Genomic DNA, 27,625 nt, shown 5'->3' with positions numbered 1-27,625 from the left:
TGGCGTTACGTAAGGAGGCCTGGGGTCTGGGGTCTGGTTAACTGGCCTCTCTCTCCAGCAGGCAGGCTCAGGATGGCCCAGTTCCACCAGACAAACCTCAGCCAAAATTGTACTGTACCCAGGGTGAGAGAGGGGGGTGGGGTGGGGTGGAGGAGGGGGGTGAGAGAGGGATGGGGGGAGGAGTGGGGAGAGAGAGGGATGGGGTGGAGGAGTGGGCAGAGAGAGAGAGAGAGAGGGATGGGGTGGAGGAGTGGGCAGAGAGAGAGAGAGAGAGAGGGATGGGGTGGAGGACTGGGGAAAGACAGTGAAGGATGGGGTGGAGGAGTGTGGAGAGAGAGGGATGGGGTGGAGGAGTGGGGAGAGAGGGATGGGAGGAGGGGAAGGAAAGGGCATAGCAACAGGACATGAGACTGACTAAGAGAGGGGTAGAAGGAGGATGAGAGGGAGAGAAGAAGGGCAAGAACAGGGCATGAGAAGGACAGAGGGGATGGGGATGGGTGGAGAGGAGGATGGTATGGAGTTCAAGCTGTGGAGAGGGCGATGACATACAGGTGGAGGTTGTATGGGTAATGGGCGAGATGATTAGATCTGATTTCTCCTCTGCTCTCTCCCTCTCTCTCTCTCAGCGGATGAGGTGTTCTGTGAGATGGTGAAGTCAAACCGACTGTGTGAGAAGAAGCTGTTCCGTCAGTTCTGCTGCAGAACATGTCTGATGACCGCCTGAGAACCGGAGAGGAAGATGACTGAGAAGAAGGAGAGGAACCGGAGGGGAACCCTGCCCTCCACCACCCCCTCATCCGCTGTACATTTCCAAACTAGCTAATGTGTTTGAATGGAAGAAAAAAAACAAAAAACAAAACTACTCCTCTTGTCAGTTTACCCTGCGAAGGGTAGATGTGATTTTCATAAGATATATTTTTAAAGTTGTCTGTTTTATAAACTACATACAGTATGTAACATGTACAAATTGTTTATTTTTTATTCAAATGCAGCATCATCATGAATTAGGGTGCTTTTTACGACTATACGTGAAGTCGCTATCCAAACCACTGGGCACATGGTTAGTATGAACTGGTTGATAAGGAAAAAGAAAACACCATCTCTGGAAAGAAGATCAGCTTTTTCATACTCAAAACACAACTTACCTATACAAACTTTCTACCAGGCTTTTAGTTTTTATAAAGAAATGTGTAAAACAATTAAATATACTGTACCATGTCAAATGTTGTTGTACATTTTAGATATGTATGTGTTGTTTAAAGTTTGTTTTATGTAAGTTCAAAGGACTGAAATAAAGGTGTACGTTGTGTATGATATCTTGCCTGTGTTGCATAGAAATGTTTGACTCATGCTTTCAAAACACTTCCATGTTACCCATATTTGGGTAGGTATTACAAACCAATTATAAGTTCCCTGACTCTTTTCCTTACATTTGCATTCACGTTCTCATTAAGACATTATAACTTGTCAATGCTTTGTCTCACCTCCCCTCTGATAGCACCATGCTCGACGGTGATCACACACAGTTGTTCAAGCTAACAATATCATGTTACTTACTGAATGCCTTTTAACTTGTTAACAGCAATCAGGAGAGCAGACCTGAACAGTTTGTTGTCTAGTATGCTATCCCTATTGCTTTGTAAATCCTTCTTCGTTCTCAGAATGTGCTGCTTTTTTAATCAGTGGTTTCATTAAGTGCTCCTTCTAAAATGAAGGTCTTGCTGTAGATCCTTTCACTACTCTTGTTGCTTTTGAACCTCAGGTGCAGGAATTAACAACCCCGGGAATAATCAGTCAATACGTTTATCACCATCGAGCTGCAACAGGGAAGTAATATGAACAGCATCAAAGCAGAGCAATGATCCAGCTTATATACCCTAGAATCAATGATGTTGTGTTTGTTTGAGTAGGAGATTGTCTGTCGATCACACGCTCGATACCTAAATGACAACAGATGAACAGATACAACAGATCATGTTCATAACATTTCACTAAATCAGGCCCTTTGGTGTCAGTTGACAGGGACATTCTGGCCCTGAAAATCAGATGGTCAGCTAGAGATCAGGGGAGGCTGGTGGAGGTGGAAATCAGAGGACAGGCTTATTGTAATGCATGGAATGGAATAAGGAATGGTATCAAACACGTGGTATCAACGGTATCAAACAACCCATCAGAACTCAAAATACTAGCTTGTTGTACGACATTGTTGGTTTGATACCATTCCTCATTCCGTTCCATACATTACAATGAGCCTGTCGATTTCTACCTCCACCAGCCTCCACTGCTAGAGATGTATCAATAGAATATGAACTCTAGTAATCTAATAACGTCCCACTAAAGCCCCTGTATTGCCCAACATTGGAATCATGAACTTTCTTGGAAGGGGGTTTGTATTTCCTATTAGCACAGTCCTAAAGGGGCAATCTGGGATTCAAACAATAACAATGCGGTCTCCCTGACAATTTCCAGCTGAGGGCTGGAGAAATGTAACTGCTCTCAAATTCAAAGACGTAGCTATGGATGCAAGGACTGTCCATCCATAAGATAAAAAAATATAGTTTTAACAATGTTTTGAAACTATACAATGTTTGTTTACTATTACATTGTTTACCAACAATGGTGTGAAATGTGGTAAGACAGTTGAATTTAGCTTATGAGGCATCTACAAGTAATATTCTTCAAGAATCAATGGCTATATATCATTAATTTAAAAGTCAAAAAATGTATGTACCAATCCCAGATGCTCGGCTGCTCTCTCAGGACTCAGGAAGTCCTCTGGGCTTGTTTTCTCTCTACTTCAGTGGAAGATGTATGTTTCTAGTCATTCACCCCCACCCCTCTTCCCAATAGGTTATTGACCCCTAAACATCTCCCAGCCCAGTACAGATTACATTTGACAGAACAAGTATGATGTACCAGAGCAGGCCACAGTGACAGAGCGACCAAGAGTTACCTCATGTTTTGGATTGTTGGCTGTTGGCTGTTTGACTTGCTTTGCATCAACCATCGTAAAATGGGGCTAAAACACATACACACACCACACACACACACACACACACACACACACACACACACGCACAGACGCGCACACATGCACACGCGCACACACAGACACACAGACCCACAGACAAAACACACACACAGACACACATGCACACGTTGAGGAGAAACAGATGCTCTCTGGTGAATGACCAACGGGCTAAGTCTTGACCTGACCGGGCTATGCTCTTGCACTGAAGTACTGGCTAAGCTTGATGCCACACTCCTGCTGTTTCTCCTTTACTGCTTGACAACATCCAGGCCTCTCGCTGGCCAAGTGAGTGTTTGGGAGCTGGGTCAAGTTGTTCCGGTTACAGAGGTCCAAGTGCTGTCGTTCAAGAGTGTGTTTACTGCATGTCTTAATTTCTTTAAAAAGGATTGTTCTGATGGTTTCACCCTTTGTAGACCCTATAATGTTCTAAATACCATTTTAGGGAACTTGATTATTGCCTGTAATATCTTTATAGCTTGTTGGTAAAACACATCCACAGCCACCATCAGTAAGAGATGGTTTGTGGAGGAACATTTGATTGTGAGTCTCCTGGGATGTGTTTGGTTGTACCAAGGAAATTACAGTAATCCATAGTTGCACTCTGTGGCATCTGCCTTGATTATTGTTAATGTACGCCTCCCTTTGGTTAAGAGTGGAATTGCAACGTTGTCCTTCATTTCAAGCTACTGTACCCATGGGGCTTTATTATGATTGATGATTGATATTTTTAGAAGTTTACTTTGCACTAACTGAAATGTCAATGTGAGAATGTATTTTTTCATATAGCTTACCAGGTCCAAACTTTTTCAAATGTGACATAAGGAGAAGCTAATAAAAGGGGTCTTACCCAAGGGTCCTACCCAACCTTCACTCTCCCTGTATAACAGAACAGTATGTTCTCTCTTGAAAAATGAGCAAAAAACGTTCAGTCCGTAAGGTGCTAGAAATCCTCTTTGACCATGACAGTTAGACTGAGGAAGAGGTGTCTGAGACTGAGGACAATGTAGATTAGATTAGATTAGATTCAACTTTATTGTCATTGTGCAGAGTAGAAGTACAGAGACAACGAAATGCAGTTAGCGTCTAACCAGAAGTGCAAAAAAGCAGGAAAGTGCAGTGTGAACAATATATACAAGTAGTGCAGTATAAGTATAAGTAGTGCAGTGCAGCAGTATATGTATTAGCAGTAACATTAAAAAAAATAAGGATATGTGCATTATGAACAGTATAGACAGATGTGTACAGAAGAGCAGTAGTATGTAGTATAAGAGCAGTGTGTACAAGTGAGGATGCAGTATGTACAGTTTATAGTAATACTATAGGGTAAGAGTAGTGCAATTGTCCCGGGGGGGCGGGGGGGCGGGGGGGGGGGGGGGGGGTGTAGGGGTTGGTAGGTTGTCACCTAGGTGCAGAGTTAGAGTTCAGTAGGGTGACAGCCGCAGGGAAGAAGCTTCCTCTGAACCTGCTGGTTCGGATGCGGAGAGACCTGTAGAAGTGAACTCTGACTATTAGGACTCCTCTGATCACAGGTGTGACTTTATACATTTTTCAATTTGAAGCAACATAAAACGTGTGTAGCCATATCGAACCAAACAGTAGGGTTAAGATCAGCAGGGAAACCCCAAAGCCCTCTGGAGTCAAACTTGAAAGACTCCTTTCATCTTTATTCAAGTTCAATTTCTGAACTTGGGGTTCTTTGAGTTTGAAGCCTTTGTCATCCATACAATCCTATTTAGCTGGGTTTAACATCCCAGCCTAGCGCATGAATCATCGCTCAGCATGACTTTTATATCTTTTAGTAGCTGCCGGATCCTATTCAACGCTTTGTTTTCTCCACAGAGGGATGAGTTACTCCTGAATTAAATCGCCCAGAGCCTGTTCTTGGTGCTGCTGTGTGTCGGTGATGACTGTGTTATGGAGGTGGCCGGGTATTGTTCCACGGTGACCCATTTCTCAGTCTGATAAGCGTATATGATTGGGAGAGTCTCAGAGATGCAGTATTAGTCTGGCGAGAGTCACAAATCTTCCTCTACTGAGGCCTATCTCTCCATAGAGGGGGAGAGGCCCTGTGATGGAGCTCCCTGGGCGGTTTTCATGGGACTAATAACTGAACAACTATAGGATATCAGGGCAGATGGATTGTTGTTGCAAAGTGCCCTGACTGTAGCCACAGGAGGAGAAACAACAGGCAATAACAATATACTGTGGTCTATATGGCTGTTGCAAATCAAATCTAATCAAACTGTATATAGCACATTTCGTACACCGATGCAGTACAATGCGCTTTATGGGATGAATGACTAAAAACAGAGAGAGAAAATAAAAGAAGAATGAGACAAAAACACAAGAGGATAGATGGTGTGAGGGCCATGGGAGTTCAAACAGTAAACACAGAGAACGAATGAGTACTGTAGGGACTACTGCATGGTAAATAATAAAGGCTTGAATGGACTAAAAAAAGGATAAGCTAAAAGAACTGAATGACCAAAAGACTGAAAGCACCCTAAGTAAAAGCAAGGCAAAAAAGGTATGTTTTATGATGTCACACTCTTTAGACGTATTGATAGAATGCATACATGATTCAGTCAATCAAGTCCATCAGAGCTAAAACCTTCAGGTCGTGAGAGTCTACTATCAGTCCCTGAGATGTCTTCCCCATCTTGCAATCTGACTTTTTCATTTCTGCCTCTCTCACATAAGAATGAAGTTCTTCTGGTTCTGAATCCCTGGGTGTACCCACAGAGAGGTAGATAAGCATTTGAAGTAGGAGAGGTGAGAGACCATGGGTATGGGCAGAGCTGGGCTGAATGCTAAAGAGCATCTGTGCTGGGGAGACACTGAGCGGGCATTAGATCACCTCAGAGTCTGTGAGTACAGAAGGTTATCTTGTCTGTGTAGCTATCGCCTAGCAGCAGCAGCTGAGTTTAGGAGATCACTCAGTGACGAGAGAATAACTCGGGAATAGTTGCCCGGGCAGAAAACAGAGGATTTGAACGATAACAATGTCAGGCTATTAACTTTGGAAGTGTGGAACCTGAGAGAAAGTAACATTGATGGAAGGATGCAGAGGTAATCAAGGGGTTATTCTAAAAAAAAAAAAAAAAAAAAGTAAAGCTACCAAAGTATTTTAATTAGCAGAATGTAGTCAATGTGGGAATCAAGGCAACAACAACCCTGACCTGACAACTGGTGAGCATCAAGCCTCAACCCACTGAGATATTTGAACCACAAGATCATACCTTAATGTTAATTCACATCTGCCATATTCTATTTGTACATAGTAGCTGCCGGGGAGATACAGTATGAATACCAGCCTTATACCAGGGGTATCTAAATCCAGGCCCAGAGGTCTGCACTATTCTTTTCTGGCATTCAATTCATTAGTTTCATTGATTGGCCAGAGAGTCTACTCACCTAGTTTCCAAATTGTGAATCAAACCCTGATTAAGGCAATGATGAAAACCAGCGTTGCTGTGGCCCCCAAGGGCTGGATTTGAGTAGTGTTGGCCTATACAATACCATACCATACCACTGTGACAAATGCCATCCTGTCAGCACATTGTCATGAGCCCAACCTCTTTTGTTCTGTCCAGTCCGACAGTCCCTAAGGAGTTGCGAAGACACCATGCCTTCTGAAGCAAATCACAGAACAACTGCCAAGCAGAAAAACCCATTACTTCTGGAGAATAAGAACAGCTACTGCTCCACCAAGCAGAAATTGCTCGACAAATCCCCTCTGGCTTCCACCAATAGTAAGAGCAAAAGGCGACTTTGAAAGTCAAGAGCCACGCCTGGTAAATAATAATGTGAGAAACCAGAGGAAAATGCCGGTCCCCCTGGGTCCCCACCGAGAGGGGCTTACACACCGCAACAGTGAGGGAGGTAACTCATCCTGATTGTGAGTGTCACACAAATGGTACAGAATTACAGGGGCATCTGCCTGGACAAGGAAACATGATTGAGGCCCTCTGCGAATGAGATCTCAAGTCCTGAATATTTCAACAACAGTTTTGTGAAAATGGCTTTGTAAAAAATTTACTTTCTGTACATCTCTGAATACATTGTCTTCCTGAGATGTACAGTCCTCATTGCAAACTCTACCAGGGCCTTTACCGGACTGTAACATGCTCAGGTTATGATTGTAGATATGTTCAGGATTTCTTCTCTATCTGGATAGGTTTTTCTTAAATAAAGCAATAATTTTCTCTTCATAGTTTTCGTATTGTTATATCTTGAAAAAGTTGTTATCACAACATTGAAATTGTTTTCAATGTTTGGGACACGATCAGTCTCAATGGTTAAGAAATTGACAATGACAAAATCAGATGATGAGATTTAAATTACATCTCGGTATAGGTGTGACAGTCCGTACATTACCATTATTAAACCCCCAGGAGTAGCATTCTCTTATTAATGTTAAAGACAGGAATTTAATTAATTATGAGGTTAAAAAGTGCACAGGAATTGTGGCTACAATAACTTTGGAGACTAGCACATCCTCCCTCATGTAGACACAGCTGTTTTAAAATAACTATTTGGGACATCACAGTGCAGCAGTTCACTCATTCGGAGGCAGCACACTGAATATTTATCAGTTGATAGGCATTTGGTGATTCATATAGATCAAAAGAAACAATCCCACTAGGATTTACAGGCTTGAAGCTTTAATCAATTAATTTCCCCATGCATTCCCTCCCTGAGACTTTTTAAGTGACAGAATAGGCAATACTCAAAGTAAAAATACATTCTTCCTACTGCTCTTTCATTCTGATGCATATGTAATATTTTGTTTTATAGTTTATTTATGTTACTAAATATGCTGATTACACTATTGTAGTTTTACAATATTGAATGTAGACTTATTTTCTTGATGCTCCTTTACGGTTCAGCGCTAGAAGGCGCCCGCTCAAATGCATTTAGTTATTTTCGCTTTGTGAGAGAGTACCCGTAGTTCTTCTTCCGGGCGCCAGCGTGTTGAGGACGCTTTGAAAGAATTGTTCATTTTTAAACAAGAAACTTGGCGATTTAGTTTTTTCTCTCCTTATTAGCTAGTTACCACAGTTACTGTGAATATGGTGAAATTGTCGGCAGAGCTGATTGAGCAGGCTGCTCAGTACACAAACCCCGTGCGGGACAGAGAACTGGATCTGCGAGGTAAGTTTCAACCCGCGTATTTGATGCTAGGCCTTGTCAGCTAACGGTTAGCTTACTGATTGAGTGATGTTTCCACAAGTAGACTATGAAATCTTCAGGTCCTAGATGATAAAGTATCTTATTTTGCTATAGATACAGGGTGCCTTCACCAAACAGAAGTAACCTATTTTTTCTCTTGTATTTCCTTCATGTAGGCTACAAGATCCCTGTACTTGAAAACCTCGGTGCTACACTAGACCAGTTTGACACCATAGACTTTTCGGATAATGAAATCAGGAAACTGGACGGATTCCCTCTGCTCAGGAGACTCAAAACGTTGCTTATGAACACCAACAGGATATGGTAAACTAGCAATGTTTCTAAAAATAGTATCGTTTTTGTTTTACTCATTGTTTACACCTTTGTCTTCGTCTGAGATTCTCCTTGTCTGAGAATCTAATAGCCTTTGTCTGGTCATGTACTAAATCACTGTTTTGCAATGATGTGCGTTTCCTCACAGCCGCATTGGTGAAAACCTTGAGCAGGCTCTGCCATGTCTAAAGGAACTGGTCCTCACAAGCAACAACATCCAGGAATTGGTAAGTCGTCTCATAATCACCATGAGTACAGATGGGGAATCATCAATCTTGGAATCATATTGCCTTTTCATACGCAAGGTGATGCACAGTAATTGTGTTGTTAATGGCCAGGCCTATTCAATATGGTCAGTCCAAATAGTTATCATTGTAAATCACAGTACATAGTTATTATTGTGTAACCTTGTGTTCTCACCACCAGGGTGACTTGGATCCACTGGCCTCAGTGAAGACATTGACCCTTCTCAGGTATGTCGTGAACACTGTGGCTCCTGACTTGGTCATATCACAACAGGGGAGGCTGGTGGAGGTAGAAATCGGAGGACGAGCTCATTGTAATGCAAGGAATGGAATACCTCCACCAGCCTCCCCTGCATCACAATTATGATAAGTTATGATAAGAATGCATGTCAGGAGGATGAGGTTAGTTAAGACTGAGACTTTCTATAATGTGTAATCTGTTCGCATTCCAGCCTGTTAAGGAATCCAGTAACCAACAAGAAACACTACAGGCTCTATGTCATCAGCAAAATCCCTCAGATCCGTGTTCTTGACTTCCAGAAGGTGAAGCTCAAGGTAAGTACTGCTGGCCATTGCTCTGAGATGAGAATGGTTACGTCATAGAGAAGGGACACTCTAAAAGGTTCTAGTTGATAATACAAGTAATGTATTATGATTACTTTACATTGACAGGATGTTTTAATGAAACCCTTTTGTACATTTCTGACCAGTGTGTGTACACACAGCCTTGGGCACAGTCACGTCCCCTTCAAACTAAATGGGTCTAGTCAATAACATAATCATAGCGGTAGCATGATAAACAACCCTTCTCGCAGGAGAACACATTAGAGGGCAGCTATATGGGAATGTTCTGCTCAGGGACCCAGAGATCATTATTCTCCTTAGCATGTTTAGAACGGTGCTTTATTTATAAGTTGTTTCCCCAAACGTCTGTCTGTCTGTCCTAGCCCCTGCCTGGGGTCAAGGTGCCCTACCTATCTGATGATTGAAAGCTTTAACTTTAACTGTGTGATGATGTATTACCATAGGAACGCCAGGAGGCAGAGAAAATGTTCAAGGGCAAACGAGGTGCTCAGCTTGCAAAGGATATTGCCAAGCGAACAAAAACGTAAGATGAAAGTCCCTGTCGGACAGCAGCTCCCTAGAATCACTGGACACTGGCGGTGGGGTGGTGTCGGAATCACCAGAACACTCTTCTACTACACCCTCCAATCACTCCTGGTGTAGTACGGTGACTGGGGTATCTAAAACTTGGGGTGGCCAAACTAGGCTTGTAACTGTAAAACCCAAAACCACCACAACCCCACACAACCGTGTTTCTTCGGAGCGCTGTCCTAAGGGCAATTCCTGTCGTGTCAGTTTATTTAACTCAAGATAAGATACTACACCTGAGATGCTACTACTACACTGGTTGAGAGGTTTGAGAAGCACCTGCCTCCCCCAGGTTCTCTCTAACATGGCCGTCTGTGTTTCAGGTTCACCCCGGGGGCTGCCGTGCAGCAGCAGCAGCCTGAGAAGAAGAAGACCGGTCCGACCCCTGCGGATGTGGAAGCTATCAAGGCACTCAATGATTTTATTTGTTTTACTTTGAAAAAAGTGTACTTGCTGTGTATATATGAACCTCTATTTCTTTGCTAGGTGTTTCAATCTAGGGATTATTGCTTTGTTTACTCTACTTTTTATGAGCTCTTGGAGCAGGATGTATTCATACAAGCACATTCTACCGTGGCGCAGTTCAGCGTGTCTTGCAGCTCCTGCCTCACATATTTATTGCTTTAATAAGGGGTTGCTAGGCAAAATATTGCCAAATGGAAAGGAGTGCCTGATACTGACCTGATGCATGATCCCAAAACTGGCCCCTAGCCCCCCTACCCCTTACCCCCTATGCACGTAGGTTACTATAGAGATCCTGAGTGTGCAAACCTCCTTTGTTAAGTGTTGCTCTTCATCTCCCGCACCTCGCCTCCAGTCGGGTGTGCAGCGGATTCTTCTACGTCACTACTGTACTACTGCCATGTGAACTGATTTCTGTTTCCTTCCAGAATGCCATCGCTAATGCCTCGTCCCTGGCTGAGGTGGAGAGGCTGAAGGGCATGCTCCAGGCTGGACAGATCCCTGGACGGGACGTCAGACAAGGTCTGTACACAGGATCAAACCAGTCACACGTGGTGCATTCAATTGCTGCTCGGAAACTCGCAGCTTCCCACCAAGATGTAGCATTAGATTTTGCCTAGGGCTCCATATTGGCTAATTCTGAGCAAATGAATGCATATCTCAACTTTTAAGCTCGATCAGAATTATATATATTTTCACCATCCTGGTCAGATCTAGCCAGCTGATTTCCCCAATAGTACAAAAAATCTGCCAGATAGATCTGATCCTGCATAGCAAAAATGTATATACATCGTTCTGATCTCGATTAAACGTTGTGAAATACTGGGCCCTGGTGTTTAGCCCAGTGGGTGGCACTGGCAGTCCCACCTGGGAATCACTTCATAGGAGGAGGTGCTTTTGTTCTTTTTTAGGGCATTCTGCTTTTCTTTTCTTTTTTATTGGGATAGAGACGGTAGAGATTGAGGTTGGGAGAGAGAGAGGAGGGATGACATGCAAGACGTGTCGAGGGTCGGAATCGAACCAGGAACCTTGCGATTATGTGGTATGCGCGTTAGTGTGCTACGCCACTAAGCGCCCCCACCATTATTAAATGTTGTGTTCTTGCCTAGGTCCCCCTGAGGTGGTAGAGGTGGAAGAAGAGGAAGAGGAGGAGGAAGAGGTGAACGAGATGGTGCACGAGGTGGTGCAGATGGAACCGGAGGTGCAGATGGATGAGGGTGGTAGCGGAGAGCAGATGGAAGAGGAGGTAGAGGCCGTAGAGGAGGAGGAAAGAGAAGAGGAGGAGGAAGGAGAGGAGGAGGAGGCGGAGGAGGAGGAAGAAGAAGGACAAGAAGAACAAGAGGAGGAAGAGGCTGAAGAGGAGGAAGAGGGTGAAGAAGAAGAAGAAGAAGAGGAGGAGGAGGAGGAAGAAGAAGAAGAGGAGGAAGAAGATGATGATGATGAGGATATGGAGGACACACCTGTCAATGGATCGTGATTATTTAATGTGAATCTTTTGTCTCCAGTTGTGATTGTTTTGTCGGTTCATATTTGTGTTGATCATCCATGTACCATTTTGTTATTTCGAGAAAATAAATGTATTAAACATGTTTTTACAAAATTGTTTCTTTGACCAATATGATTTCACTGAGAATGGATAAAACTGAAGCCCATGATGTTAGGTGCTGCTTATCCCTTATGAAATTATGCATGGATCATTTTAGATGATTTTGGTTTCGTCTGTACATAAACACTTCTTGGAGGAAATCATTTTTGGAAGCCATTTCAATTGGAGGGCTGTCTGATATTCAGAATCATTTTGTGTGTAAAAAGTATTTGATGACATTATGCTCTTTTGGCTTTATATTATGTGGTACATTAGTGTTTACCAAGTGAGACCACAAAGTCCAAATAAATTGCCTTGAATAATGATCTTTGTCCTGGACTGTATTCTGATATCAGGGCCATGGGTGCAGTGCATATTGTCAACAAAAACGGACTAACACATGCACACAGCCCAAGTTTACAGTTGGCTGATGACCATGTTCACCACTACGTAGTTTCACACCAGAAGTTTCCGTTCATACCTGCGTCTGGGGTTATTGCTCTGCTCCGGGTCTGTCGCCCCCTAGTGGACGACGATACGCTCTGAGAGCCCTCCACGTCATTCTTAGCTGAGTTGTTGTGGTTCGACCAGAGCTCAAGCAAAAAGTGAACTAGCTAGCTAGCTGTGAGGTGTAACTATAAGTTAATCAGGTGTGGTGAAACGAAGACAGCTAGCTAACAAATAACGGTACACATTTGTAGGTACTTCAGGAATGGAGGCTGTCGAGAAGGGACCAATAATACAAAAGTCACCCATTGAAAATCAGGATTTAAGTTTTCTACATCATAGTGGTAAGCAAGCGAAGCTAGCGAGCTACCTAGCTTAGCAACATGATGATATCTTACAAACGGTTGTCAGTTAACTAGATAGCTAGTTCACCGGCGAAAAGCCACTTTTCTTTTTGCGCAGGATTGTGATTGAGCCAAATAGAATTACACTGAGCTAACAAGCTAAATATTAGATAACTAGGCGACGTTGTGGAATGGATATAGCTAACGCTAGCTATAGCAAGCAGGGGATGACGAGACGAATATGACCTGATATGATTTTACATCCATGTGATTGCTATGTGTGTACGTCGCCTGTACATGGGTCATGTGACATATCCCTGTATACATGATCGATATACAGAAGCCTTTAGAGGCGACTTGGGTTGGCGACATTCAGGCTGAAATCCCACTCGGATATGGATTCTGTCAATCAGCAAATGTAAACACCACTCAGACTCTCCTGAGCAGAGCACGCCAAATATGGCCACATACATGGTTTTGTGAATCAGATTTATTCTCCATCTTGTCCACCACAGTAGGGACTTTCCTGTCAGAGTATGGATGGTACCTTCTGTTCGTGGTTGCTGGGGTGTATTTGCTGATCCAGCACCTGAACAAGAGGAGAGCGAGCAGGGTGCAGAGAAGCACAGAGCATGAAGACGTGCGAGGTAGGTGCCCGCTCCTACAGGAATGACAAGCTCTATATGTATGTAGTGTACTAGGCTTGTACTGATTGCATACGTGACTGTCTGCATTTTTTCAGTCTACAATACCATCAAACTGACACATTGTATGGGATCTTATTTCATACTTAGATCACACGTCAGTGTTGCAGAGACGAGAGGCATTGGAGGCATCCAGGCAGAGGATGCAAGAAGAGTTGGATGCTAAGGCAGCCCTGTTCAGAGAGAAAAAGCAACAAGTGAGACTGATCCGTTATTAATGGTTAGAAACTCGATTCCTCACGCCCTGTCCTCCGCCCTGCACTCGCTTGCTACTCAAAGGCATTGGAGGAGAAGATCTAGGTTCCTCCTCTTAGACATTCTCCCCCAATGCTTTTTGAGAAGGAAGCAAGTGAAGGACAAGGGAGAGGAATCATGTTTCTAACAAGTGAGAAAGTGGACAATACATTTGGCATGGAGCCATGTTTGCGTAACACGGCTTTTTGGCCCAGGCAGAAAAAACCCGCATTGATTGTTCCTGCTAAATCTGAGCACCTCACAAACCTCACATCTTTTTTCTTCTGTCCTTTTGTAACAGATTGAAGAGGAGACTAGAAAACAGAAAATACAGCAGTGGGAGAATATGAAAGAGGGGAAGAGTTCCAAAGGAAATGTACAAATAGCTCAGGTTGGATGTGCAGTGTCATCTCAATTTAAGATGTACTTGATGATGGTTATTACTATTTACTCCTTATAGTTACTTTGTATCTAATGAAGCTTCCTGTTCCTCTGTAGACCACTGAAGAGGCCAGCACATCCACAGCCATATTGAAACCTAAGACTGACAAGAAGCCCCTAAGGAGCAGTGGTATGTAGAAACATGCTTAATGAATTCACACACGGATTGGAATACTACGTAATGCTAATTCACACTACAGAGCCGTAACCAATCTGAGCTGTACTGAGCAGGCCTGGTGACACATCCACCATCATTTCTGAACCAGTGCTGGAGAGGACTAAGTGAAAGGAAAATATCAGAGTCAGCACAGTATGGTTTGGGTCGGCCCTCTATTTGCATGCCTTGCATGAAGTGGATAAATGGAAAGCACATTTACTGTACATGAATGAATGTACGTGAATGAAATGTATCAATAATTTAATGCTGGGAGTGGTGTCTGCAATTATTCATGTATTACAATTAAGCAAAGCGAAGGAATAAGTACTGGATGCCTGTGTCTTCTGTGTGCCAGTCATTTACGTTCTTCCCCGTGTGTGTTTCAGGTTTTAACGCCCTGACTGGCGAGGGGGGAGGAGCCTGTGTGTGGAGACCAGGAAGAAGAGGGCCATCATCAGGTGGATGAGGTTAAGGAAGGTCAGAGACACATGGTCACACTGACCTGTGAACTCTGACCCCATGACCCCTGACCCTCGGGGGGCGCACACACACACTGACACACTGAATGAAGCTGCCTGTTCTCACAATTCCCTCATGGTTACTGATTAAAACAAATGTGTTTATTTGGGTTTTCAATTCTTGAAAGATTTAGTTCTGCTGGTTTCAGGTCATTTTGCTTTAGTAATATCACTATACTGATCAAAATCCATGTGTTACTGCAATAAGTGATATTTTCAGTTTCATACTATTTGAACATTGAAGAAAAACTTGGCTTTGTGAAAGTGACAGCTTCTAATGATGCCATCCCTTTAAATGGCTCCTTTGCCAAAAGGTTTGGCTGATGTCTTTCAGAGTAATTGTGTGTGTGTGTGTGTATGTTGTCTTTTTTTATATCCCTGTACGCTTTCAAATGTGTGCCATCCAGACTTTATGGTGTGACAATACTCCAGTTGGCGACTGCTGTGTCTCTTTGTACTATGTAAATCAGGGGAGGCTGGTGGAGGTAGACGTTGGATGACAGGCTCATTGTAATGCATGGAACGGAATGAGGAATGGTATCAAACACAGGTCCTTATTCCATTCCATGGATTACAGAATGAGCCCTTCCTCCGATGTTTTCCCCCACCAGCCTCCCCTGCTATAAATCAGATGTAACTGTGGTTATCTTATCATGTAATGAAATAATCTGCTCATTAAATGATTAGTTACTGGAGTTTCTGTAAAAAAAAATATTGGGTGACAAGAAATTAAATTACCATACAGATTTGTATCACAATAAAGCTTCTATAGTTACATTATGTCTTTTTATGACTTGGACTATGTTGATTTAATCTAAGAAATGTGGACAGTACAATAATGTAACATCATCACAGAGGGACAGTGTACAACACTTGATCTGTTCATAAAGGTATTTAGGAGTAAAATCATAATCAAGTCAAGTATATACTGTATATATCTTTTTATTTTTTTGCTTTTATCATTTGCACACACAATAACAAATAAAAGACAATTTCTGATCAAGAAGCCTCCCCTAAAAACGAACACAATAATAATAAAAAAGGTATAATATATTTATACAAATATTTAATTGTTTGTGTGAGATGTAATAGGCTACTCTGTAGGGAAAATCTCCTCACCAACAGAAGTTGAGGGTTAAAGCAATGCTGATATTGTTGTTATATGGTAATAAACTGCAAGTGTTGTTAGTCAAAATATTGTAACTAATATCCTACTAGAATGAGATGCATGCAGGCACTGCATTTTCAAATCAGGTAATCACCACTAGATGACAGCATTGTCTACAGCAAACCTTTTCTTGTGAGAGGAAAACCACAAGTAGCCTATTTGTGTGAGAGAAGAGGAACATCGATCTCAAGTGGTACATTACAACAGTCAAAAGTGGTTTGCTCTCCTCAACTCATTTCCACCTCCTCTGATCCAAAGACGGAGGATGGGCTCATTGTGATGCATGTAACATTATTACAATGAGCCCCACATGCTTGATACCATTCCTCATTCCATTCCATGCATTACAATGAGCCCGTCCTCCGATTTCCACCTCCACCAGCCTCTCCTATTCTAGACACTGGTCTGGGGTCAGTTTTGGGTTATTAGGGTAGAATTTGGGGAGAGTAACACATCCTAGATCTGTGCCTAGAGGTAACTGAACCCCAGAGTTTCTCATATAACCCACTGAAGAGTTAACACCACTGTTTATAAGTTTATTGAAAATGTGAGATTTTGAAGATTCAAATGTTATTCTATTAGTTTCATTTCATACAGTATAGCAAGACTACTGTAACATAACACTCCTGACATTACAGGATTGATTTAATATGATGCAGAATGATAGGCCTATATGTTGTGATTGTTTATTCATTACATGTATTTTCCCACAGTTGGGGTCATTAGTTGGCTCATTAATTGCTGTTGTGTAGTTTGCTAGCCTTTGCCTGCTCTGTCATTTGATAAGGTAAGAACTTTTGAAGAATGTTTCTCTCAAAGAGGATTTTTTAATTAATGGGATTTAGCTGCACCAGAAAAAAACAACTTGCTTGTGAAAGAAAAGCACCCCCTGCCCACCAATGACATTGATTAGGATTTTCTAATACCACGCCTAAGGGGGGCTCAAGTCGATCCAATTACCTTTGGCTGCCATCGTTAGCTTGACGGGCCCTTGAGTCAGCCTCCATTGTCTCTGGTACTGAGATCAGTCTGCAGGGACAATGGCTACCATGCAGAGAGACTGTCCTAATGAGGCAGTGTTGGGTATGGTAATACCTCCCCTCTAAAGCAGCTTTATTCTCCACTGTGAGCTGAGTGAGTGTCTCTCCTGCCTGCCTCAGGCACCCCCAAGCTGCCTGTAGAGTGAACGCCTCTGCTCCAGCGGAGGCTGGTGGAGGTAGAAATCGGAGGACGGGCTCATTGTATTGCATGGAACAGAATGAGGAATGGTATCAAACAAACGCACATGTTTGATACCATTCCCTATTGCATTGCATGTTTACAATGAGCCCGTCCTCCGATTTCTACCTCCACCAGCCTCCCCTGCCCTGCTCCCAGCCAAGAGAACGCTGTAAAATCTGTTCAAGTGTGATGTATGTACTAGCCTACTCTGTTTGAACCTAGGAGTGTCAAAACATTGCATTTCTTTCCGCTCAAACTTTGGCAGTAGTCGTTAAAGCTTGCCTAGCAACGGAGACACAGTTAGGTTCGATGTACACTTATACACTTAACACTGTGCCCCTATAGCTTGAGGCAGCTAGGCTCACCTATTGACCTATTTTTTATTTTTTTATTTAATTGATCTAAATAGGAGAAATAACAGATGTTATCTGTTGTAATGTTGTATTTTATTGCTTTGACTACATTCTGTTTTGACATAAATCATATTTTTTGGATGTTTTCATTCTAGTTGTGTGTATAACAGAGTGTGTACGCCATCTGGCGTGTTTCCTTATCCTATTCCAGAGTGATATGAGACTCATCTGGTGTGGCCAGCCCTTGGCTGTGGACCGAGGTTGTGCATAACCCCCTAAAAGCCATCCAGCAAATGTACCCCTTTTTAAGCTTGGTCACAAGCTGTGTGTGGGCATAGGGGCCTTGTGCACAAGTCAGGCATGAAGTTTGGATCGGGTGTGTTTAATATGAGGAAGGGTTGGTGCGTACAGTGTGTACGTCAGTGGAGGTCGAAATCAGAGGACGGGCTCATTGTAATGCATGGAATGAAATGACGAATGGTGTGTGTTTGATACCATTCCATTCTATGCATTACAATGAGCCGTCCTCTGATTTCTACCTCCACCAGCCTCCCCTGGATTAAACAATGTATAAGAGCTGAGATACACACTTAGTTTTGTGTCTTCTTTCTTTATCATCTTCAGTCTGGCTCGGACACTCTGTCTGAGGCCAGTAGCACAAGCATTGGGTGGGATACTAACTCGAGATCTGCGTGTGTAACTATGACATTTGTGTAAATCTTGCATTGATGTCAATGGGAAATTTGCACAATGATGAGGTATACTCGCAGATTCCACCTATTTACAGGATGACACATGTTCTGTAGGTATTGTAATGAGGGAGAGGCGGACTGTCAGCGTGTGGAGGACTGACAGGTGGAATGAAGCTATTTACAGTCAAGGGGTTAGAGTTAGGGCCTCATAAGGTCCCTCACTGTGCCACTCCATCCTGCTGGGGAACAGGGCTTAGAGCTACCTTATGTACCAGATGTCCTGACTAGGACCATAAATATCCCAGATAAGGCAGATGGATATCCGCCTGTTAATGTCGCTGCTCAAACATGCACTGTTTCATCCCATCATGGATGCACTTTGCCACAGTGTAACTCACTTAGAGACAGAGTTTCCTAGTTAAAAGCACTGTGAAAAGGAACAGTAAAGGTAGTGTGTTTAGAACATTGCCAGATGTATCCTACCTCCTCTTCCACAGGGTAGCTTTTGTATTATGACAACCAAATGTATATTTTGTTTAGTCTTTACTTAGCTTTCCTGTGTGCAGAGTATGTCTAGGCTGTGTGTACAGTATATACTGTATATCCTGTACCACTCTTCACAAATACTAGATCTGGAAAAACAACAGATGACCTCTCCATGTGCTTATGTCACTATGTTCTAATGTTGGAAGTCTCCCTGGTGGTCTGAGTCTGAGTGTGATGGGCAGGCTGGCCCTGACAATGCTCCAGGGGTCTCTCACACACACTGAGCTGCACTTCGGCCTCCCAGGAAATCCGCCCTAGATGGACAGGATAACATCAAGTCCACTTCCTCCTGTGACAGAGTGCAGAGGACTAGGAACCAGCCCAAACAGGATTACAGCGGGAGAGATGGAGATCTAGCCCTGAGTCAGGGAAACAAACATTCTCCACAGGACCTGTTTGTGTTTGCTCAGCCTGAAGGACAGGACAAGATTGCCATCGCACAGCGGCTGCGCATTCTCGGCACCGCTCCGGACAGCCACATCCCCCTCACGCCACTCCGCCACTTGTTTGTGTTGCGTGTTGGCAGCGATGTCGTGGATGTTGTCGTGGTGATACATATGGGAAGTAGCCGCGGTGTTATAGTCACCACAGTGGAGGCTGGTTGGAGGTAGAAATCAGAGGACGGCCTCATTGTAATTCATGGAATGGAATGAGGAATGGTATCAAACGTGTGTTTATTACAATTTCTCATTCCGTTCCATGCATTACAATGAGCCCGTCCTCCGATTTCTACTTCCACCAGCCTCCACTGGGTGACAACGTTGGGTTCAGAAGCTTGCACTTTCAGCATCCCATCTGTTTGAACTTTCCTTGCAATGTTGTCTTCCTCAAGGACACATCCCTCTTTGATAGTGTTTCTCCTGGGAACGGATGGTTCTTTGTAATAGCTGAAAGTACATTGTGAATGGAATAACACAGCTTTTCAAGTGACTTCCTGAGGGAAGTCATTAACCCTTGATGAAACTGCTGAGGCATCACTTTTCGTCCTCCATTACAATAATGGGTACCAAAGGGTCCCTGGGGTCCGGTGGTTTGTTGTCCCTTGCAGGAGTCCATGTAGGAATCTACCATTCCATACAGTGCAAATGCAATGATATTCACAATTTTCATGGCCATAGAGAAGACACATGAGAAAGACACATCATCAAGGGAACCAGAGGAGTCGGACATCAGTGTAGGTTCTTTTGAAATTATGCCCTGTGAGTAACCCATTTCTTGACAGTGTTGCATGATATTTTGATGCTACTAGAAAGAAAAATAAACACCCGGACCCGACTCAACTTTGTGTAATCATTGACGCTGTATGACGATGACAAATCAAGAGAGAATTTCTTGTTGATACCGATCGAGCCAGAAGTTTGGGAAATACATTCTGTCTCCTCACCTTGTTGCGCTGCCAGGACTTTACCCCGAGTTTCAAAGCCAGCCCTCTCATCTTAGCCATTTAGCTCACTGCACCTCAGTCCCTAAGCAGTGACACCCCCCCATAGGCCATTGTCTGCCGCACAGGAAACCCTGGCCAAAAATGCCAGCGCGAAATCCCTGCACTGCTCTACGTCAGTGGCACCTTCTTGACCTCTGAAAGACTTGAACACACCCTCGCAGCAGACAAAACAAGACACGCTACTGCAAACAAATAACAGCTGCGTCGGAAACATGCGTGATGTGTGCCGTTAAACAAATGTTGGAAGTGCTGAGGTTTGGCTGTGGCTCGCTGACTAACCGTGCTTGGCCGACAAGAAAAACTGTTAAAGCTAGTTGTGATTGTATACTGTCTATGGCTATGCAGATTCTCAGGTATACATTGCAAAACTTTTCTACATTTTCAAAGAAACAAAACTCTACAAAACACTAACCCTAACCCTAACCCTAACCCAAAGATCCCTGTCTGTTGTCTTTCATCAGGGTACATTTAAAACATTTTTACACAGTCTCAACCATGAATTTAAGTGGGTATCTTATGTTTTTTGATTGGATTTAACACTGTATTTAGAGCACACAGTTATGCATTCATAGGAAAGAAAGACATACCATATTATGATGTATTATGAAGATATTACAAAGTATACCTGAGTATTTGTGTGCCTCATAGAAAGTCTTACTCTGAGGTCCTGTCTACAATTCTTGTGAATCTTCATGAAGATGACTAAAGCTTTGTGAGTTAGTGAATCATTTTGTCAGTACAATCCATTGGCATGATTTATGCTTGCCAAACCTCCAAGGATTCCCATGTAAATCAATTAAGCCTAATAGGTTAAAATCATATCAAAGTATTTTTCTACTCTCTCAGTTCAAGCACAGGTCCAGAAGATTTGGGGGCCGTAGTCAATGTCCTTGAAATTAGTTTCATACTGGATCTGTTTCTTTATGAATATCCTACAATGTTATTCCAAGCAATGACATCATGTGCAATGTGTAGTAGACTACAGTGAGAAAAAACAACACAACTGGCTCGGGAATATTGACTGTTAACACGTAAGCAGACAGAGAGACCATTGTAACATAACATTAGAATCCATTATCGTCACTGCACACACAAATATTAAAGAAAGAGTTCACTCATATACAGTAGTATCAGAATTATGGATTGCATAGGGATGCCTGTCTATCTAACTGTCTGGCGATGCCATGGAACTTTGACAGCCTCATTTCTACAGCAAAAATATTACTTAGATGTGATAATAGCATGTTTATGTCTCTAAATGGCCATATAGATCCTTTTTCTTTGTTATGATTTGTTAAAAAGCCCTGACATTGCCCTCAGTATTTTGCCATTTCAAAGTATAAACATCTATGCCGATTGGAGTGCAGCCTCCGCTAAGAAAATAGAATGTATTGCCCAAAATACACATACTTTGACCTAAATGGCAATTTTCGGACTTGAATCATTGTGCAATAACATTGTGCAACACCAGGATGTCATATATCAGAGTGTTGTGGTCCACACTGGAATGGTGCGTGCTATTGTAAGTTTGTGTGTGTGTGCGTGCGTGCGTGCGTGCGTGCGTGCGTGGAGGATGAGGAGATGGGACACTTTGCCCAAACAAACACGGTCAACCTTAATTGCACTAAGAATGCTTTTATGATTAGAGCCAGTTCCTGTGAAGTGGAGTAACTCCACACCATGCTGGTTGCTGGCAGGCAGGTCAAGAGTGTGGCAGCACCTGCTCCCCATGGTTTGCCGTTACTGTCATTCAGAGAGGAAGTCGGGATCTAGACCATTTCAAAGTGTGGTAATGTAATGTGAGTGTAATGTGTGGTAATGTAATGTCAGTGTGGTAATGTCAGAATGCATGTGCTTGACAACAGCCTCCCCTGGTACACACACATGTTAAGCACTTACAGTAGGTGAGTCAGGTCCATTGTAGCCTTGTAGAATCTCCCTGGGGGTCAGGGGCCTGAGGCTGGGCTCAACGAGATACCGGTGTGGCCAACTAGCATTGAGGACAGTAAAAACAACCTACTGTATGACAATCCCTCAGGACACTCTGGCTTCTACTGCGTGGGGAAAGAGATAATACCACTGATGGCCCATCTTTGAAGAAGGTTATCCCCACAAAGCTCCTCATCGCCGGGGATCGGCTGTGGTTGTGGGGGGGGGGGGGGTTATTGCAGTGGTCCAGAGACAGAAAACAGGAAACACGTGTGGCACTTCATCCCTACAGTGTGCCCTTGGGAGTCTAAGTGTTCTGTTGCAGAAAGGAATGCTGGTCCATTAACTGCACACTTGGTGCCCATCAGCGCTCTCTGGTCCTTCCTTGGGCTCCAACAACAGTGGTAGTGAGACCCCTCTTTTAATAAAAATGGAATGTGATTCTTCAATGCCACCTCCAATCCCACAATGTTACAAATAGGGAGACTTATTGTATCGTATTAAAGGCTGGTATTTTACTTTGCCAGGTATGTGGTGTGTGATGAGTCATCTGAGGAACCTACAGTCCCAGGGAACATGGCTGTCTCCATTCTTGTTTATTATTTCATTTCATACATAGACACAAGTTTTTTTATTTTTTTTTATTAAACCTTGATTTATACAGGAGTGTCCCACTGAGACCAAGGTCTCTTTTTCAGGGGAGCTCTGCTTACATTAAAATACTGCTTTGGTTCGTTTCTGTGGAATTGGTCAGGGGAGAACAAGATGCTGATCGCAAAATATATCCTCTGTTCCCTTTTCCTTTACTTCATGCATCACGAGCCACAGTAATCTTACCACAACAACCCTGTATCGTAACACACGTAAAATATTTGGCACACGTTGGTGGAAAACCAAATGGGACATTACACACATACATGAATCAAAATAGAAAAACAATAATCGGTCTGAATGTAACAACAAACGTTTGGGTTAGACACCGCAGACACCGACTGATCCATGGTGTCTCTGTTGGAGAGCGGAGTGGAAAAAAGCTCATCCCTCAATGTGCTTTCCTCCTTGGTCCAACAAAAACAACCACAGGGAATATTTACTGTACTTAAAAAGACCATTGATGCCTGACTTCCCCCGTTACACCCCAAATACTCCGCAGCTCGGGAGGAAGAACCCCAGCATGACCCTCTCTCTAATATTAGTCTATTCAAGTCCAGTCCCATAACAGCTATGAGAACAAGGTGGAGGACTCATATTACGTAGGAAGATTCCCACAGGGCCATAGTACAGGAAGGAGATTTCATAGGGTGCACGGCCCCAGCTAGAGCCAAACTCACCATTTCCTATAAACAAACCTGCCCACTTAAATACAAGATCAATGCATTGATTCTATAAGTGCTACTTGGCTATTTGCAAGGTAGATGTCTGAAGACAGGGACATACGGCAGATGTCTGAAGATAGGCAAATGTACAGTAATTTACAATGGAAAGTTCCATCAAGTTGCATTGTGTGGTGTCACTTTAAAAAACAACAACTCTGCCTTATATTTACCGTGCAGCAATCCACTGGAAGATTTTTAGAATCTACTTCTTCACAGTAACTGTCAACCCCGAAACTACACTGGTAGTTTCACACTGATGTGTATCTCATCTCAACTGTGAATTTGGCTTTCAGATGTTGCTAATCGTCAGTTTGAATCAGGATGTTTTGAGCACTCCAAAATCACTCAGGCTGGGCAATACTTTGCTGCAATGTTGTATGAATTGTGACCAAAGTTCCAATTTGTTACTGGCCAAAATGCTCTCCTTCAGTATTTTCAGTAGAAGAGATGGAGGGCAGGTCTTTCACACCGATCGGATGGGATAAATGAATGTTAAGATGAAGATGTGACATTGACCTCGTCAATCAGAAATGTCACTATAAAAATCTTGTTACCATATTATTGTTATTGGGCATCTTGAAACTTTTGCGGAAGAAAATTGGAGCCCCATAGTTGTCCCACTTCGCATTGATGGATGCTAAAAGGGCTATAAAAAGTTATTTTCAAACTTTATTTTCCAATAATATCTATGTCCAAACAAAGGCTCATTGGATTACTTAAATTCCAAAGTGTATTGCTTGGTTTCCTAATGCAGTGGATCTGTGACCACCTACTGCAGTTTGGCAGTTGTAGGGATATCATTGCTTCACATAGAAGAGAAGTTTAACAACATAATTCAAATTGACTCAGGGATAGTTGTTATTGTGGTTATACAACTAGTGCACTGTTGCATAGTAAAATGTTGCGAAACCCAAAAACGGAGCTGCCACCAATTTAAAGAAATCAAAACCTTGCGCCTGTGTGATTGTCTATCCCACCTTGATTGGCTTCACCTGTTCCTCATCATCCTTCCCTGTGTATTTCATGTGTGTGTTCCCCTGTCTCTGTGCCAGTTTGTCTTTGTACTTTTGTCAATACGTTCCAGTGTTTATTCCTAGTGTTTAGCTTTCCTGGTTTACGATCCCCGATAGTTTATTCTGACTTAGCTTTTTGCCTACTCCTTATCGGACTATCTGCCTACCCGTTGACTGCCTACCTTCTAACAATGTAGATCAATGTTTGCTGTGTGTCCCAAATGAAATCCGCAATAGATAATGTTCATTTTGGTGTCAATTTGTCAAACCATGGAATCTTTTCACCAATTTCCAGTTGCCCAAATCCCTTAGATAGGCTGTTATTTTAAGCCTGAATGGATAGCGTTTAAGATATGGTTAATTATTTTTTTTTGGCATTGTGATCATGGCATTCATAGGTTCATTTGAGCTATCAAGCATAAGCCTCCACAAAAATATTGTGCCATTGCTTAGAGGGCAAAAAATCTCCTCTATGCCAACTGTGCTTTAGATTTTTGTATAGTGGATTACTGAATTAACTTCTCAATAACAACACATTCTCTGTTCTGTCAATAGCTTCATGTAGGAGTCCCTGCCATCAACAAAGGAATGATGTTAATGCTTAGTCACATGGATTAAACTCCGGCAATTGGATTATGAGTAGAAAACATGCCCTTGATATTGGATATTAAGGCAAACCTAGAAAAGTCCTCCTTTCCCCCAATCACATTAGTGCCGCACAGAGCCTGCAATTAGGAGGTAGTCTGTGAAAGGCCAGCTTGACTTTTATTGGCTAAACAAATTTGATGAAAGTTTGGTGGTTTTGACCTTTTTGCTGCGGCAAGGCCCAACGGGGGACTCAGCAAGCAGAGAGAGATAAGCCTGATTGGAATAGCAGACGAGTAGGGCCCTTATCAAAACAGATCATCAGAGAGAGAGAGAGAGAGAGAGAGAGAGAGAGAGAGGTCATCTCCATTTTATCTCAGTGGAAGTGTCCAATAATAAAAAATGTAAGACATCCTACTTCTTGAAATTCTGTTATTATTATCTCCCATATGCAGAGTGGGGGGCTCTTCCATTATGTTTGCCTGTGCTGGTAACAACCAAACAACCACGACACCTGTGTTGATAACAGCATACTCTACAGCTGAATATACAGTACCTCCGAGAGATTAAAAATGATTTAATATACATTTTGGCATTTCATTCTACTACTTACCCAGAGTCAGATGAACTCATCGATACCGTTTGTATGTCTCTGCGTGCAGACTGAAGGTAGTTTCGAAGCTAAATGCTGAACAACTAGGAGGAACAACTAGCTAGCTCCTCTCAAATGCAGGGATATAGAGTAGTGTTTCAACAATGAGCCCGTCCTCTGATTTCTGCCTCCACCAGTCTCCCCCGGTGGACCCACTCACAGAGCTTGACCTGGTGTGAATGGGGTTTTATACCTTATCATTGCAATAATGGGGAGAAAAGATCATTTGAGCGTTACCATGCTTCAAATGTCAAATCAGGAAAGCATGCTGAAACCCACAGTGTGTACAGGGAGTTCTTGCCATCACATACCAGCATATTTCTCTCATGTTGTAATAGAAACTATGCAGTTCTGGTAATAAAGGATTATTGCAGCTTCAAGTGAGGTCTTAAGCTCTTGGCTTCAAAGCCTCCTACTGGATAAAAACCCCTTCTCTACTGCTCAGGCTGGCACTGCCTTTGTCTGGCTTTGACGACACCCCATGGCAGAGCTACTAGAACCTAGAGATGCAGTAGTAGATATCAGGGGATAGGATATATGAGAGGTGGTAGTGAGTTGGGGAGGCTGGTGGAGGTAGAAATCAGAGGACGGGCTCATTCTAATACTCCGATTTCTGCCTCCACCAGCCTCCTCTGGTTGACATGCCACAATTTATATCCCAGTGAAACTTGAACAGCAAAGGAAAATGTCCCAACCCCAGAATACCCCATAAAATGACCTGCCTCAAACAACTCTCAGCCTTTATACCTTTCACAACCCCATATACCCAAAACTACCCCCCAAAACAAGGGAACATGGGGTTTTAAAAGAAGAAGAAATCAACCAATTAAGCAAACAAATGAACCAATGGCAATATCAGCTGGTGATGATTAAAATCCACTGACACATAAACATGCCTGAACTCTGCATTGGGCTCCCATGCAGGGAACACATATAGCAAGGGGCCACCTGGGGGACATAGAGGACCACCATATACATTCTTTATCAGGCATCCCCTGACCTGCCATGTGTTGTGTTTGTCAGTTTAGCTTGATCTAATGTTACACAATGTTCGCTTCACAGCCATTTCCCCTTTGTGTGATTAGGTTCACTCTGCTGTGCCAAGGTGATGATTGCTCCACCAGCTGGGAACCTTTGCAGGGAGTGTCAATTTGGACAAAAAGATAAACGTGGCCCCAGACTTTGGAATATAATGACTTGATATACTTATTTTGGTAAGGTTCTGCCAGTCAGGACTGCTGGCAAGCAGATCAGACGTCTTAAATCAACATGTTATTGGGTGTTTCCAGGTGTTAAAGTACTGGCTGTCACACCCAAGGCAATCACTTCCTCTAATTAATCAAACACAGAAGATTTGTTGGCAGAACAAGAAATATGGAAGAGTAACGGCTGGCTCTCGTTTTACGGCTGATCTAGCACCTTCCTTACGGCTTCACTTCAAGGGCTTCCTGTGATGACGAGAGGCGTATTCTAGAGGGCCTTTTAAAATACTAATAGCCGTAGAAGTGCTCATGAGTTATAGCAGAACATAGAAATGGTGGTGACCTCTGAATCCATAGTTTGACAACCTCTTAAACAACCCTGGGTTTGTAGCCTACTCCCCGACTCCATAGGAAGCTGCCCGTGAGAAAGCACAGAAGCATCTCACAATTATTCTACGGAAACACATGTTTTCCATACCTTGCATTCCAACGACCATTTTCAAACAATTCCTCACTTGATTGGTATTTTTTTTAATCTGTGAGTGCAACTCTGCTTGTGACAATTCAGTTTGTAACATAAATGACCTTACTATAATCTTTCTGATAAGATTAAAAAGGA

At 42.9% G+C, this 27,625-nt stretch overlaps 3 protein-coding genes across 3 annotated transcripts in view; all 3 read left to right on the top strand.

Annotated features, from left to right (window-relative positions):
- pcsk6 (proprotein convertase subtilisin/kexin type 6) overlaps positions 1–1,160 on the top strand; it is a gene marked incomplete at its 5' end in the record, with an annotated part of 45,492 nt that extends 44,332 nt beyond the window's left edge. The window contains one exon of the mRNA XM_083690851.1: positions 627–1,160. Within this exon, the coding sequence (XP_083546977.1) occupies positions 627–724 (98 nt within the window). The 3' untranslated portion in view covers positions 725–1,160. The remainder of the gene's footprint in view (positions 1–626) is intronic.
- Positions 1,161–7,987: 6,827 nt separating this feature from the next.
- snrpa1 (small nuclear ribonucleoprotein polypeptide A') lies at positions 7,988–11,998 on the top strand. The gene is made up of 9 exons (XM_083690903.1): positions 7,988–8,185; positions 8,380–8,527; positions 8,685–8,763; positions 8,963–9,009; positions 9,234–9,336; positions 9,810–9,889; positions 10,257–10,341; positions 10,824–10,917; positions 11,505–11,998. Exons 1-9 carry the CDS (start codon positions 8,104–8,106, stop codon positions 11,870–11,872), a joined length of 1,086 nt encoding a protein of 361 aa, XP_083547029.1. The 5' UTR covers positions 7,988–8,103; the 3' UTR covers positions 11,873–11,998.
- A 570-nt stretch (positions 11,999–12,568) lies between these two features.
- On the top strand, positions 12,569–15,708 carry selenos (selenoprotein S). The gene is made up of 6 exons (XM_083690753.1): positions 12,569–12,771; positions 13,287–13,418; positions 13,566–13,672; positions 14,011–14,100; positions 14,208–14,280; positions 14,694–15,708. Exons 1-6 carry the CDS (start codon positions 12,693–12,695, stop codon positions 14,771–14,773), a joined length of 561 nt encoding a protein of 186 aa, XP_083546879.1. The 5' UTR covers positions 12,569–12,692; the 3' UTR covers positions 14,774–15,708.
- The last annotated feature ends 11,917 nt before the right edge of the window (positions 15,709–27,625 follow it).

The sequence above is a fragment of the Argentina silus genome, assembly GCF_951799395.1.
Source record: "Argentina silus genome assembly, chromosome: 19".
Taxonomy (NCBI): Eukaryota; Metazoa; Chordata; class Actinopteri; order Argentiniformes; family Argentinidae; genus Argentina; species Argentina silus.
This window is presented reverse-complemented; position numbering and strand designations above follow the sequence as displayed.